The 15,161-nt window shown below is 39.3% G+C and overlaps 2 protein-coding genes across 2 annotated transcripts; both read right to left on the reverse strand.

The window, feature by feature from the left end:
* Positions 1–24: 24 nt before the first annotated feature.
* Positions 25–6,049, reverse strand: LOC139139227 (NADH dehydrogenase [ubiquinone] 1 beta subcomplex subunit 6-like). Its single transcript, XM_070708067.1, has 4 exons — positions 5,808–6,049; positions 2,248–2,349; positions 1,051–1,095; positions 25–384 (listed from the first exon to the last, which is right to left on the reverse strand). Exons 1-4 carry the CDS (start codon positions 6,015–6,017, stop codon positions 355–357), a joined length of 387 nt encoding a protein of 128 aa, XP_070564168.1. The 5' UTR covers positions 6,018–6,049; the 3' UTR covers positions 25–354.
* A 4,448-nt stretch (positions 6,050–10,497) lies between these two features.
* LOC139138099 (mucin-2-like) lies at positions 10,498–14,523 on the reverse strand. Its single transcript, XM_070706322.1, has 6 exons — positions 14,487–14,523; positions 13,866–13,985; positions 12,960–12,971; positions 11,955–12,280; positions 11,391–11,719; positions 10,498–10,975 (listed from the first exon to the last, which is right to left on the reverse strand). Exons 1-6 carry the CDS (start codon positions 14,521–14,523, stop codon positions 10,960–10,962), a joined length of 840 nt encoding a protein of 279 aa, XP_070562423.1. The 3' UTR covers positions 10,498–10,959.
* Positions 14,524–15,161: the final 638 nt, after the last annotated feature.

The raw sequence follows: 15,161 nt of genomic DNA on the forward strand, positions 1-15,161 counted from the left end.
TGAAACAATGAGTCAACTCATGGATTTCAAACCAGGTAATATTATTTATTGAAAAACCTACATGAACGAACTGCAAGTCAGACATTGAAGCAAGGAACATTGTACATCTACTGTCATACGCACACCAATTTATACAAGCAGTATTATGATCCAAAGATTTCTATGCTCTTCTGATTTCTCACACAAAAAATTAAAATGGACAATTCATTCACTCCTATTCGTTCATCCTTTTGAAGCATTCAGTTGGCAACGCACATGTTCCTCAGAAGATCTGAAGTCAGGATGATCCTTCTCTTTCTTTGCATTATTTCTCTATACACACACACATGCAAGGCAATCCTCTTCATATATCATTCACTGGTCTGGTGCGGGGTCAGGATCACCCTACAGGTAGGATGAGACCAAATTTGTTAGACATCAAAAGTTTGTCTGTCTGTCTGTCTGTGTCCATCTGTGGAGTGGGGATATAAACAGCTATCTGTTACATTTTGTACTAAACTGATCAAAACAGACTATTGTGGTCAATCAGGTTGACCAATGGCTGCGGAGAAAGATGTTCATATTACAATGAATTTATTATAGGGTCACGATGATGAAAAGTATATTAGCAGAAATCACAGCTGCAGTTGCACACTCTATGACCTAACATACACTTACTAGAAGACGAGGTCTCAAAATGTTTTGTGGTTGGTTCATATGTAGACTTTCACACCATTACTTAAAGTATTATGTTATTAATGACACCATACCTACTCAAATGCTACCCTGAGATCTGGCAAATTGCATGAAGTATTCACAAGTAGACTAGAATGATATTATCAGTCCTTTTAGAGACTGAATTTGATCCAATTGTGTTCAGATCATGCCTTGCAAACCATGACTTTACATGAGAATTGAAACAATGAAGTGATTAAGTGAGACAAACAAACATTTTCAAAGGGCACAAGGGGCATATATAATATCTTTGACAATGTAAGAAGTATTTTTCTCCCTGAACAATGTCAGCTTTCTCTGTTTCCATAATATCAACGAACTGATGGTTTGGCTTACCGGATATACTTGTGGCCGAGACATTACAATAGCACCAGGTTTATTCTGTGGATAGACAGAAAATAGAACATCAAATGCTTGTACCAAGTACATCGTCTGAGGAAATATGGCACGTGGCAGTGACCTATGACATTCCTCTCTGTCTACACACAATGATGTAGGGCAGACTTATATGGACATAACAAAAATTCCCAAGCAACCTAGTGGCCAATAAAGCACTGCTGTGATATTGACATACAATACAAGGCAACTGTTTAATTTGTGGCGAATGTGAATAGAAATTATCAAAACTAACTGATATAGGCAAATTTTCAAAAGCTAATTTACTGGACATATGAATGAGTTGATAATAAGATGTGACAAGATTTCTAGTTATATTTTCTAACGGAGCATAAATGTACCATAACTCCATCAGCTGTTTTTGAACCCTAAAATTACAAAATTGCAATTTCAACAAATCTGACTTACTTCATCCTAATGAATCTGTATGCTGAATTTCAAAGCAACCAGATAAGCAGATTTTGAGATTTGTTCACCAAAGATGGCAACAATTGACCCAACATACAATATTGAACAATTCATCACAATTTGAACAGATCTGACTTGGCATAATCCTCAGGAATCAGTTAATAAAATGTTGAAGCAGTCACTGCAGTCAGAGAAGAGGATCAGAAGATTTTTAACAAAAACATGGAAAAATTGACCAAAAAAATGCAATACTGCATGTTCCATTATAATATATCATCCTCAGGAATTGTACGGTATACCAAATTTTAACAATTTAACAAGGGGATTCTCAGAAGAATTTTACCAAAATTGGGTAAAATTGCCCCCAAAATACAATATTGCATATTTCATCACGATTTGGACATATTTGACATATATCATCTCAAGGAACCCGCATACCAAATTTCAAAGCAATCTGACAAGGAGATTCTGAGAGGAAGCCATTTGCTGCCAGATGAAGGACAAATGGAATTTCAACAGCAGATGATCTGATTGGCTCAATGTTGCTGGCAGCAGTAGTGAAAATTGACTTATAAAAGTTGCTTTCCATTTTACTCTTTCTACTTCCAATTGACATTGAATGTCATTAAAAGATTGAAGAGATATCGTCTACATCTGAGCATTAAAGCAGTATGTAAGAGAAGTTGATCTATCACACAAATCAGACATGACAAAATGTGATATACTTACAGCTATATGGTACTTGGTTACATAGTGTGTTGCGTATAGGGGCAATAGTAGGAAGAGGAAAATGCGTTTGCCTTTGAACCAAATCCTTGTTAGACCAAAGTTCTGAAAAGAAAAAACACACAGAAACACATCCAAGTTCTGTGTAAACAGTGGTTTGGGGATAAACTGGTACTTAGGGCGAAGTGGTTTAGGTCAGAGGTGATACTGGGATGAAGTGGGACGAAGTACTTTGGACAAGGTGGTTTTGGTTCTTGTGATAGTTTTGGATCATTATTGTTTGGGGCAACCTGGTTTTGGTACAAAGTGTCTAGACCCTGGGCCAGCAGCAAAAGTAGGATTAGGAAATCGGGAGCGATGTGAAGAGGGCTGACACAAAAGCACTTGAAGTTGGAGTTTTTCGTATGGAAGTTGTTATTCGCCCCACTTCGCTGCAAATAAGGAATGTAAATTTCTTATTTGCACTGCAGGTTGACAGGCTAAAACCTAATCAGAGAGCAGTTTACATACAACAATGAAATTGTGGCTTTCAAACATACAACAATATCTATTAGTCTTAATTGCTCTGTGACACTTTACCAATCCGAGTCATTTCCAAAATTTGCGTTGCTATACCATAACATTATTTCCATGATTAGCCAATCACTGATTGGATTACGTTATCGATAAGATTGCAGTCACTGCAGATTCACTAGCATTGCATGAATCACTATTGGGCTAGGCCAGAAAATCCAAAACTTCACACTTCATGATAAACATGGCTCTATGTTCTCCAGGAACACTTTGACAAACAATAAGATCATTAAGCAAAGCAGCAACCAAGATATTTACGATTCAGTTTGATTACCCCTTTACTGATTTCTTTCATCTCTCTCTCATAGAATTTTTGATAGTTGTCATCTCCAATACAAATGGCATTTTCTGAACGATTTGTGTAGGTACACTATTTATATCTTGCAGGACTTCAGACCAAAGTCCTGGCATCACAGCAATATATGGGGTTTGGTTGTTTGAGCCAGACTGAAAATGGTATGCGATTTTGAAAATATGTGTTGACAGAGTGGCCACACAACTGTTCGAGATTATGACAGAATATGGTAGAATTTTTGATGGCTGCCACCTCCAGTACAAATGGGGTTTTCTAAGCCATCAGGGAAGTTACACGATTTATATTTTGCAGAACTTCAGGCCAGAGTCCAGGGATCACAGCAATATATGGGGTTTGGTTGTTTGAGCCAGACTAAACATGGTACGCGAATTTGAAAATGTGTATTGACAGAGTGGCCAAACAACTGTTCGAGATCATTACAGAATACAGCGCGATTGTGTATCTCACAAACAACATCAGTATTCCCATGAAATGTGCAACACGCCGCCAACTGTTTTGGCAAACCCCTCTTTCACAACTGACAATATCGTTTACGCGGATCTACGATAATACGCGAAAAAGTTATGTGAATGGTGCAGTGGAGGAATTTATAGCAAGATCAAGTTCAACACATTATGGTGTACGTAACTATGGACGCATGTGGAGGTTGCCAGAAAATGCACTCCCAAGCTAGCTGTGGATGTCGATGGCACTCTTACTGCTGATTGGCTAATGATATTATGGTGTAGCGTCGCAAACTTTTGGAAATGACCCAGACTGTTTACGGCTAGTCCATGGGCAAAGTGGCACAGTGCATTGCTGTAATGCTTTGTGTGGTCTCACTCCTACTCATCACGTATTTTTTCTGAGGTGGGATTCACCTCAAGGCAAAGAATTTTTTCCTCATCTCCCTCCCTTTGCTCTCTCTCTCTCTCTCTCTCTCTCTCTCTCTCTCTCTCTCTCTCTCTCTCTCTCCAGTGTTTCATCCAGGATGACATCAACAGGGATGATTTTCCCCCCATACCAGAAAATTTAGGGGGACTTCATCTGTTCATGCGTTATACTTGTATCTCTAAGGTGTGACTGGCACCATTTCAGACAAATTACAAGGGGTGCTAACATGTCAACAGAGAGGGAAATCTCCAATCCCCATGTCTAGATGAAACACACTCTCTCTCTCTCTCTCTCTCTCTCTCTCTCTCTCTCTCTCTCTCTCTCTCTCTCTCTCTCTTTCTCTCCATACCCTTCCCTCAGGCTTCCCTTAGGCCCAATCTCCTCTTTATTTCTCCATCCCCTGTACGTGCAGGCTTATGCCATTAATTTACAAATCGCCTCGGCCCAACCTCTCGTTTAGATGGTCTGAACATCGTGAAAACATGACAAATTGAAAAATGTATCGCCTCGTGCTATATGCAATAAAGGGAATGCAACTCCACACATTGAGCATATCTTGATTGTTTGCATTTAGTGTATTTTGTATGTGTATTATACATGTTTCGTAGCTGCAAAATTGTAGCTCTACGGTGAGACGGTCGGTGAATTTGGGTTTTTGCGACCTCGCTCACCAGTAGAGCTACAATGCCGAAGGCCCTGTAGCATACAAAATAAGCGCGCCACACATGACGCGGCATTTTCATGTAAAATCCCACATATTTACTGCATTTAGTCGTACCGATTTATCACTACTGAAGACTAAACACTATACTACACTAACCTTGTCGTTTATGGGGTTTGGTATTAGCACAGACACGTCAATCGTGTTCCATAAACATTGAGCGTGTTTCTGGGAGCCGCCATTACCGGAAGTTGGTAATGGCGGCTCCAAGAAATGTTTTTGGAACGCGATCGACGTATTTGAACAAATACCAAACCCCATACACGACAAGGTTAGTGTAGTATAGTATTTAATCTTCAGTAGTGATAAATCAGTATGACCAAATGCAGTAAATATATGGGATTTTACATCAAACCGTGCCACGTGCAGCGTGCTTATTTTGTATGCTTCAGGGCCTTCGGCATTGTAGCTCTACTGGTGAGCGAGGTCGCAAAAACCAAAACTCACCGACCGCCTCACCGTAGAGCTACAATTTTGCAGCTAACATGTTTCGCTGTTTTGTGTATAGAACTGATTAGCCACTGCTCGGTGGATAAGAAATCTAATCCTTATATTCGCACCACTGTAGGGCGAATAAGAAATATATAGTCCCTATTCGCACCCCTGCAGGGCAAATGAGATTTTAGATTCCGTATCTACGGCACTGCGAGGTGAATAATATCTTCCTTTTTGCAGAAAACATTTTTACGTACTGTAAACTGAACAAGACAGCCTTGAAAATGATGCAGGTCCTGACAACAATCGCTTTTGGTTCGATACACGGTGAAGGCCCCTGCAAGCATGTTTACAGGGGCCTCGCTGTGTATCGAACCAACACAAGCGACTGAGGTCCTAGTCCTGACCCTATCAATGTATCATCGAGCCTGTCCACATGATGCAGGAGATGCAGATGCACGCTCACATTTTGGAAGTTGTTTTGGTAATTTTTTCAGTGTCGTTGTTTAGAGATCCCACATGTACATAATTACAGCACAGAGAAATTCGAATTGCATGCGTTTTATTTTTTTGCATCGAGTATCCAGATACAAATGATCGGTTGCAGCTCAATACCTCAGGGAATATTTAGGGTTAGGGACTTACAAGTCGTTCATCGATTGGTCCCAGCATACGACGGAAAGGCGCCCTGATAGCCTCTTGCCATGCCGGAAACTTTGTGATGGGTGTTCTTGGTTCGTTCGGCGCAAGAACTTGATCAGCTAGCCAATTCCTCCTTGTCTGACGGGCTTCACCTTTGATTCTTTCCAGGACATAATCGCCTTTCGCATAGTCCGGTATGTCCTTCAGCGACATTTTGAAACCCAACAGTGACGTCACGGAAAGTATTTGAACTGTCACCAATGGTGGCGCTGTAACTCGCCAGGTGTGCAACTGCTCAGCTGTGCAGCTGTAACAGTCACTCATCAGATAAAGATCGGAGGTGGAGGTGGTGATGCCATACTAAAGTAATCTTACGTCGATGAGGAAATGCCAACTATGAGAACAACTACTAAAATATCACCTTTATACTATCGTCTAGCATCGTCTGTTTTTATAGCAAAATTAGACTTGGTTCAGCCGGTGAATTTTAAAAAAATAAAACCACTTGCAACAATTTCTCTTGTGTCTCTTTTATTTCATACAAAGCTATTGACTTTGAGATTTGGCAGCCCAGGTATATAAGGTTTTCCTTGCGATCGAACGCGTTACCTTTCAGTCTGCGAAGTAGTGAGTTAGTTTCTGGCGGATTATGAAACTCTCGTGTCTCGAGTTCACGTAACTCAAACTTGTCATCCAACTCAATCTTTTCACATGAAAACACGTTCACAATTAAGCTTACAGACTCGAAGCAAGTCTTCGGCAAAGGGTGCATACCACTTGAACTAGACGACACTACGATAGTCGATAGTATTGATCATAAATATCCGATAACATCAGATATTATGTACTTGCCAAAGTGACAGAAGACAGGCAAAGATATCATTTGGGCTAAATATCGTACGCCTTTGAAAACTTTACCGCTACTATTAAATAATACCGTCGATAGGATAGGATATTTTCGGCAAAAGACATTGTCGAGAGACGATAATACACAATATCATCGATAGTTTCAGATATGATCGGATAATTTTTGAAACGATGCCAACTAAGGATAGTAAAAATATTAGAAACTAATATCAACATTTTCTAGCATCAATACCAAATGTGTATGTGCATTGTTAGCGCATTGAGAGCGATTCTAGACTATTAAAGGTGTACTATCACCTGTTCAATTTTGCCTCAGTTACCATGGAAAGAGAAAATCTAACCAATCACAGATGTTAAGCGGGTGGCCGCTTTTTAAAAACAGCGCTCTGACATGGGTATTTTGAATAGCAAGGAACGCCCCTTTGACCATATATGGGCATATTCAGATTACAGGTGACTGCATACCTTTAACCTTATCCCGCAAGGAAAATGAGAACAATATTGCGGGAACTGAAAGTTCTGAGGGAATAAAAACGCCAAAGACCAGGCAAGGTGACACTGTGGTAACAAGAGTCACTCTATTTTCATTTGCTTGACCAGGTTTGCTGCAGTTTCGTAGCCCCGCAACTCCCCTTGAATATTTCTCCCCAACACAAAAAAAATCTTAAAGGGGAGTTGCGGGGCTACGAAACTGCAGCAAGCCCAGGTACGCTCAAAGAAAAGCACCAAGTAACCATAATTTAATGTCCCAATAGCTGCGAATGAGTAATAAACCGATCTCAAAATATCATAAGCTTTCAAAGAGTTTTCTTTGAATAAGACCCACTAAAGACTGAAAAAGTGTATAATACAGTCATAAGTGTCAAAAGTGGCATGTAAATTGTTTTAACGTCATTTAGATTTCCTGCAATTTTCAAAATACTGTGTTTTCTGTTCTTTTCCGTGGGGGCGCCATTTTATGAGTGCGACACCCGTTTATTATTGTAGTAAAAGTTTTCCAAACTAAACGTTCAACCATTCTCTGAACAAATAAACAATAAAAACCTTGGGTCACCTTCCAAATTTTGGTACCAGAGAAACAAATTATCTGCATGACATTCATCGATACTTCAAATTGTAGCCACTGTCCCTGTGTTATCTCTATGGGATTTTATTTTCATTTTTGCAAACCTAAGCCAGTGGAAACTTTACTTACCCCATTAGCTTCAAAATGATCCCTGCCAAGCGGTGGACCAGGAAAGAATTGTAAAAAAATTGATTATGAGAGTCCGAATTATTTGTCCCCGAGTTGCATCTACCAATTAATATTCAAAATTTTGCTAAGTTTATGAGAAAAGTAATCATGAAAATTATTCTCCTTACAGAGTCAATTTTTTTAAAAAGTCGTTGATATGTGAGAACTTGATAATGTATGCTCTTTTGGTTCGAAATAAGACAATTCCACCTGATACTTAGCGGTCAAATTTAAATGCTAATAAAAAGACACGGTTACAAACATTTACATAGCGGTTGTCGAATTCCGTCGACCCAAATTTAAATTGCATCTCCAGGTGTCGATATCACACCCATACTTTATGTTTCACAGTAAAATATTTTATCCACATACAATGACTTAAATACTTTGTTTTTGACGGGTAATTATCATTCATGGACTACTTTTCTACTGAATTGGTTAAAGGCATGTCGGAAAAATTATTTTTGTAGAAGCAAACTCAGATGACAGAGAGAATAATACATTTCCCCAAATTAAAGAATATATTTCTGATGTAGACCATGAACAAACTCACAGTGGATTTGCAAAACTCTTCCTGGTTGACTTTATGTGCCGAAATGACATTTTCATTATACCAAAAATCTTTCAACTCTCCTCACACTGCTGACAGTGTGTGAAACTTTGAAACGTTTGTCTATCACGGAAGTCCTTCCGTTGCATTGAAAATTAGACTTGGTCCAAAGGTCAGTGAATTGGCAGAAGGTCGTTTGCAGTACTCGGTCCATCTTTATGTTATTGATAACTGTACATCTCGGCTTAGCTGTTCAAAGTGGTACGCTGAAAGCAAAACAACGCACCAGTGGCAGTTATTCCCGACAATTGCTTCTCTTGTCATTTTTATCTTCACCACCTTGTATTGTTACTTGAATCCCTTTCTGTTATTATTTTTCGATTTATTTCTTTGCTCATTTTTTGTTCGGCTTTGACACATTCTAGGTTTCACTTGTCATCATTGGGATGCTGGGATGGTTGATAAACAATCTCATCTGTATCTTATTTGAACGTAACCCTTTACTCGACAACTTATACGAGATTTTATGCAAATATTATATTCCGGTAGTCTTACGGGGTGTTTGCCTCAAATATGTATTCGCTACAATTTAACAGGGGGAATTATTGCTTTGCCAGTGGCTCAATTCTAAGGCATTTGGCTGTTGGAAAATTTATGTAATCTGGGGAACAATTTATATTGTGGTCACTTTCATCTAAACCTGATATTTGCACTTTGCTGATTGATCGCGACCTTTTCACTAGCAATACGTCATTCCGACATATGTCCATTTCTTCTGTATCTTCAATATCTATCTTCTTCTGTGTCTACACGAAAAAGTTACCCAATGGTGCACGACTTAGGGATATGAATCATTAATGCTTAAGGGAAAGCTGGTCAGAAATGGGAAAAAAATCTGTGGGCTAAACATTCCATTTAAGTGTTTGCAGCCATGCTCCTTTTTGAAAACAAATATTCATTCCAAGATCAGTTGACATGAGAGAAGAAATTTTCGGGGAAGTATGAATGCAATTGCAAAATCAAAAAAGGAAAAAATTGTCAAATTTTCGAAGGTGGAAAAAACTAAGTGCCAGAATCCTGACCACGCCTTCTAAAAACTAACTGTCCATCCGTTACTTAAAGTTGGGTGGCCACATCAACGTGTGTTAGTCCAATCACAGAGAAATATATAGACAGAGTGGCAACACTTGCATGCCTTTTGTTCTATGGTCGTCTCGGTAGACTATTGGCTTTTCATATTAAAATGAGCTTCAAAGGTGTTAAACTTTTGGAGGCTTTGTTTGTGGTTGATAATTACACGAGATTATGCGAAAAATACGACGAGATGGCATCGTACTGCCAGTCGCGTAGCAACCATAGTAACTTTGTGAGCTCTCAGGCCAGAAACACTGCTTCACGCCAATCAAAACATAACACGCCAGCAGTTTCATAAACATGTCCTTCCTTGACGCACGTGTAAAAGACGGTATGACTGACTGTAAACCATTGAGTAAAACCAGACAGTATCGATAAAAGACTTTTAAATTTGGTTCAAATACACTCATTATATATTCATAAAAATATGAGAGGAATTTTTAAAACGGTAAAACTCATTTTCCTGAAGCTCAAAACACTCTCGTTTTCGCCAGCACGTCAATTCTGCTCAGCACCACACGACAACAACAACACAAACTTTGCCGAACATACTTTCGCTTAACAATTGGCGAAAATCCGAAAATTACCGAAGGATTCATGGTCGGCACTCTTCGGAAAAGAGAGGCGAGAGCAACCTGAGGCGAGGCGAACATGGATGGGTTACGTAACCACTTCACGCCTTAAACAATACCCGTTGCGACTCTATCTATCTTTCTCTATGGTCCAATATAAATAAATTTACGTACTGTAGCGTTGGTAGCAACATTGGTTTCCTATCCATTAGACTTGTCGGAGGAACCTTGCGCCTCCGGAAAATTCATTTCTCTCTACCGTAGTTGACACTTGACCCGTGTTTTTTTTAAGCCCTTCTTGTTACAAAGACGACAGAAATAATTTGATAACATTCATTTGATATGCTTGCAATCACCGGAGTTTATTGTATCTACTTATAACCTTTATAATATACAGAACCCTCTATGATTAGTCTTTATCCCTAAACCCATTTAAAATACATTGCACATTACTCGCCTAGCCAAAAGTTTAAAATTTGTTATACGTGGTATTTATAAAAGTGATTCATCTTATCACTTCAAAGTACATGAAATCTTTATCTTTGTTCTTGTTATTATGAATACAGGCATAAATTATACATTTAATACGGGGTGTTCAGCTCCTTATCATCAAATAGGTGCTACATTAGATTAAAGTGAGTAGACAGAGATAGTCAATACTATAGATGTTGTAATGTTCATTTGGTCGGTTTCGGTCCGGGTCGTTTATCCATTCTGGTCTTCTTGTTTGCAACGAGCTCGTCTGTGTTTATAACATTCTCAAGGTAAGGTTTTAACAACGTGTGATCACGTGACATGTTAACCCGACGCACACCTGTAAATGTAAACACAGCGGTCAATAACTTTTTCGATAAAGATGATTGTCATGTGTATGTAATCATACATATGAATCTACATTGCCATAAGTCAATTATATTAATGCTTTAGCACCGTAAATATTGCAACAGGGAAGTCAGAGGGATTAGTCCTCGAGCATGCACTGTGTGGTCCAGATATCTCCTTAAACATACAGTCTAAAAAGTCAGAACAGTCACAAAAATGACATTTGGGCGGTGCATGTAAAACCCATGTACGGGAATCAGTTAGTCGAACTTGGCTTCTTCCCTACCTACATCAAAGTGTAACACGCTCTTTGGTCATATCGGCGAGCGTTCTGGGGAGCGCAGCCGAATCTGACGCTTTTAAGTGGGAAAAAATGAAAGACTGACAAACGATGATAGTTCACTTACGTAACCAGCCAACCATTGAAGAAGTGCTGTAGATCCTCCCTGTTGAATGCTGTAGCACTCTCCAATTCGATTGTCTTTTCGTTCCCGTCGCTCATCAAATAGGTGAGATCGTCTTTCGTCTGGCCGTTGGCGTTTCCCAGTAATCCCCACACCTTTCCGTTCTGCGACTGATCTAGTGCGATCGTTGTCTTGCCCTTTCCGTTGAAGTCGATGACGAGAACTTTGGGTATTGTCACAAGCACTGTCCTCTGATTGTCCGACCAGTCCACAAACACTGAACCATCCGCCGCTTCGAAGGGTAGGGAACTCTGAATTTCTTGGCCATTAAACTGCATGGAAACGTAGTAAAAGTCACTGTATAGTAGCATTGAAGAAAATGGCCTTGATCAGAAATTAGTGCATCATTGTCGTGTGTACGGTTTAGTAGGCATTGGTAAATAATACGCGCAATATGATTGTGATGATGTGATGTTTATTGCACGGAGTAATGCAATGAGACCATATCCTGAAACTGACAGCGCTGACTCTTATCAGAGTAGAAATGCATTGGTAACAGCAACTTACGTAAATTTTCTCATTGCCCTCAGCTAAATGGAGTATATTCTCGAATCGTTTCACTTCCAAGGATGAATGGAATGCGGTGAGGGTGTTCTCCAAGTTACTGGCCGGTACGTGACGGGACGAGACGCGGAAGCCGGGATTGTCGGCCTTCTCTTTCACAAGGGTATACATACAGTTGCCGCCGTAGGTGAACCGTAGTCCATCAAAGGTATGGAAATGTGGCCCGATGCCCCTCTCACCGGCCTCTACACAGGGCAAGATACAAGGAGTAAGAATTTGAATCACGGAGTAACAGATGGTAACAGCGTAGATTGGCAATATGATACTATCTCGGTTTTAATTTTATCGTCAAACGTAAATTTAAATAGGTGTTGGTTCAGAAATTTTTCCGAACCGGATAATGCATTAAATCGCACAATACTACAGTGAGAAACAATTAATACATTAAACCTTCCTTATGCATGGCCAAAAATGCAGTACAGTCACTAATTCATATCTGCATGCAGTATAGCTAAGCATCTGAAATATATCATCCCTTTGTACTACGAGTGTTCACAAATGTCGTGATTTCTGTATCATGTTCGAATATCAATGTCGACAATGAAATTATGTTACAGTAATTCGCGCCTCTAAAATGAATAACTTAAAACTTTTGCTCGAACGTTTCTCAAGCAAACTTTCAATCATTCTCTTTCAAAATCAATAATGAAAACCAGTAATCATCGTGTAAATTTTGGTATTCAAGAGATCCGATGTTTACCGATATTTTAAATTCAAAATGACAGCCATCCCCAAGTTATCTGTATGGGGGAATTAGTATTCCCGATTTTCAATAGACTAAGCCAGTGAAAACTTTCTTTACGCCATGAGCCCCCACAACTGATGGCAGACTTAAAGAATATTGCAAAAGTTTGAGAGTCCGAATAGCTGTCTCCGAAACGCTTTCTTACCTCAATGGAATTTTTTGTAAATTGTTTAAAAAGTTTTAAATCGAGACCAGCAACTTACCTTTCATCACACCTGAAATGTAATACAGAGAAGTAAATGTTAACATATACGTCACGCTAATTGGATTACTCAGCTGAAATGGTAATGTAGCCAGTATTGGCTTCTAAGGATGACGCTGATTCCGGTGGTAGTTTCTCGCGATCGTTGTATTGCTGGCTTCTGATGACAACCGTTATCTATCGACAGTAGCCGAATCGTGTGCGTGTCATGTCAAGTATTCAGTCGGTTCATATAGGCCTTGGGATTTGGTGCAGGTACACAAAGCACCGAATGCGTTTCTGAAAGACCGGTAGTGGTCGATTGCATATGCACAAGAAATGACAGTATACTTACGGAAAGTGCCTCCAATCGCTGCTCAGTCAGTGAAGAAGTGATGAAATTAATGAAATCAGGCGTGTAGTAATAGTAAAGTAAAACGTACTGTTCTAATATGTGTTTCCAATTTGATTAGTTTGTAAAATCAATATAATTCAATTGTCCCATTAATTAAAGGTTTATGCGTCAGTCTGGTCTAATACAAATATTAGTAACGATGCCTATCACTCGAAAGTCGAAATTCCTCACATCAACCATCACCACTATCATTAGATCAATAAACCACTTAACCGCCAACAAAACTACCGTAGCATAACCACAGCAAACACAACTAGGCTGTCAGATTATACGCGGAAGAGTAACCGGTAAAACTATCTTCAAACTTGACTCAAGACTGAAGAGATAGTATATCATTTCTGGTATTGAAATAAGGCCACGGCTGCTATATTTGACACACACGATATCATTGTTCGTGATATTAAAACCCGTGTCAAGACGGAGCTACTCTGTGTCGTGAATTAAATTAGTACTTTAATGGTAGAGTTGTATTCTTTGGTTTGCAAGGTAGGATTGGATGTGTAAGTTTCTCACGTGGTTCTCGGCAGCAAACGTATCCCTGGGCACAAAGAGAAGAATCCATGATTTGAATAAGTCCATCTTCGCACTGTCCTGCCGAGCAAAATGCTCTGCTGTATATTTTGGAACAACGGGCTACCGGAAGAAAAATATAGACAAGATAAACAAAAAGACACGCGGACAAGTTGGATCACAGAAAGTAGGAAATATGTGGACTGAGAAACACAAATTGAGAACATGTGAAATAATTGTGTTTAATATATGGTTTCAGGGGACATCCTAATGATACATCAAAGACGTCATTAACGTCAATTTAAATACAGGCAATTCGTCTGCCCAAACCAAGAATGTTGACAAATTTGCTATGTTTCTTGGCAAATCGTGGGCATGAAATCAGTTAGCTTAACTTGCGTGTTCCTTCAGGTTCATGTATGCAAAATCAGACGACGGCACGTATGAATTCCGTATCGTCGACATAGGTACATGAACACAGATATTTATCAGAATCAAACACTATAGTATACACCAGTCGCCGAAAAAGCCGTCTTCGACGTACAAAAAAATCAACAGGCATACAAGTTTTATCCGTCGGTAATGTTTAAAACTACTAACATTTCGATTTTGTACAACACACACAGCCCTTTGGACACAAGTCGGGGGCTGCTGCTACCATCTCGTCGATCTCTGTACATTGTTTTTTGCATATACCAAAAAGTCCCGGGTTATTGTCGCACTCTGCGTCCTCTGTTAAGAACAATTCACAAAGCGACATTAGACAGTCGAGTAGACCCTTTTCTTGACCAAAGTATAATATATATTATTGTTATATTATTGTTATGAATTACGTTGCCTGAAAACGTTATCACTGGTTCATCGAAGCGTTTATTCTTCATGATCGTGCCTAATCTCATAATATATTTGTGCCAATGAAAATTGGCCAACCGATTACAGATTATATTTGTTCGGACAGCCACGTGAAGCCTTGAGATAAGTACATCGATAGCAAAAAGATAACAACAACAATATACTAAACTTTGAAATTTTATGCTCCAAATGAAAACTGCGTCATTATTTTCAAGCTTTCGCCTTTGAAAATTTAGCATTTTTGTTGGCGTTCCCATTTGTTACTTTGTGATAGAAGTAATGGAAGAAAAATTAACAGAATCGTGCCGCATGAGGATACCGCAACGTGTAATTTTGATCCAGCTTAACATCGCCCATTACCGGATCAAAAAATAAACCAGAATGGTCAGCAGGCCTTTTTCTCTGTGCTATGTAACACAGAGAAGTAGTTTTTACACTAAAAACCAA

Source organism: Ptychodera flava, chromosome 8, assembly GCF_041260155.1.
Source record: "Ptychodera flava strain L36383 chromosome 8, AS_Pfla_20210202, whole genome shotgun sequence".
NCBI lineage: Eukaryota > Metazoa > Hemichordata > Enteropneusta > Ptychoderidae > Ptychodera > Ptychodera flava.

Bases quoted from the DNA above. Each gene is read 5' to 3' on its own strand.
- LOC139139227 (XM_070708067.1), bottom strand. From the start codon at position 6,017: ATGTCGCTGAAGGACATACCGGACTATGCGAAAGGCGATTATGTCCTG. The intron at 2,350-5,807 runs GTAAGTCCCTAA...TTTTCTTTTCAG, and splicing joins GACCAATCGATGAACGACTT to AACTTTGGTCTAACAAGGAT. The intron at 1,096-2,247 runs GTAAGTATATCA...GTCTATCCACAG, and splicing joins TAACCAAGTACCATATAGCT to AATAAACCTGGTGCTATTGT.
- LOC139138099 (XM_070706322.1), bottom strand. From the start codon at position 14,523: ATGGTAGCAGCAGCCCCCGACTTGTGTCCAAAGGGCT. The intron at 13,986-14,486 runs GTGTGTGTTGTA...TTCTTCCGGTAG, and splicing joins CGACTTGTGTCCAAAGGGCT to CCCGTTGTTCCAAAATATAC. The intron at 11,720-11,954 runs GTAAGTTGCTGT...GTTTCCATGCAG, and splicing joins AGGGCAATGAGAAAATTTAC to TTTAATGGCCAAGAAATTCA.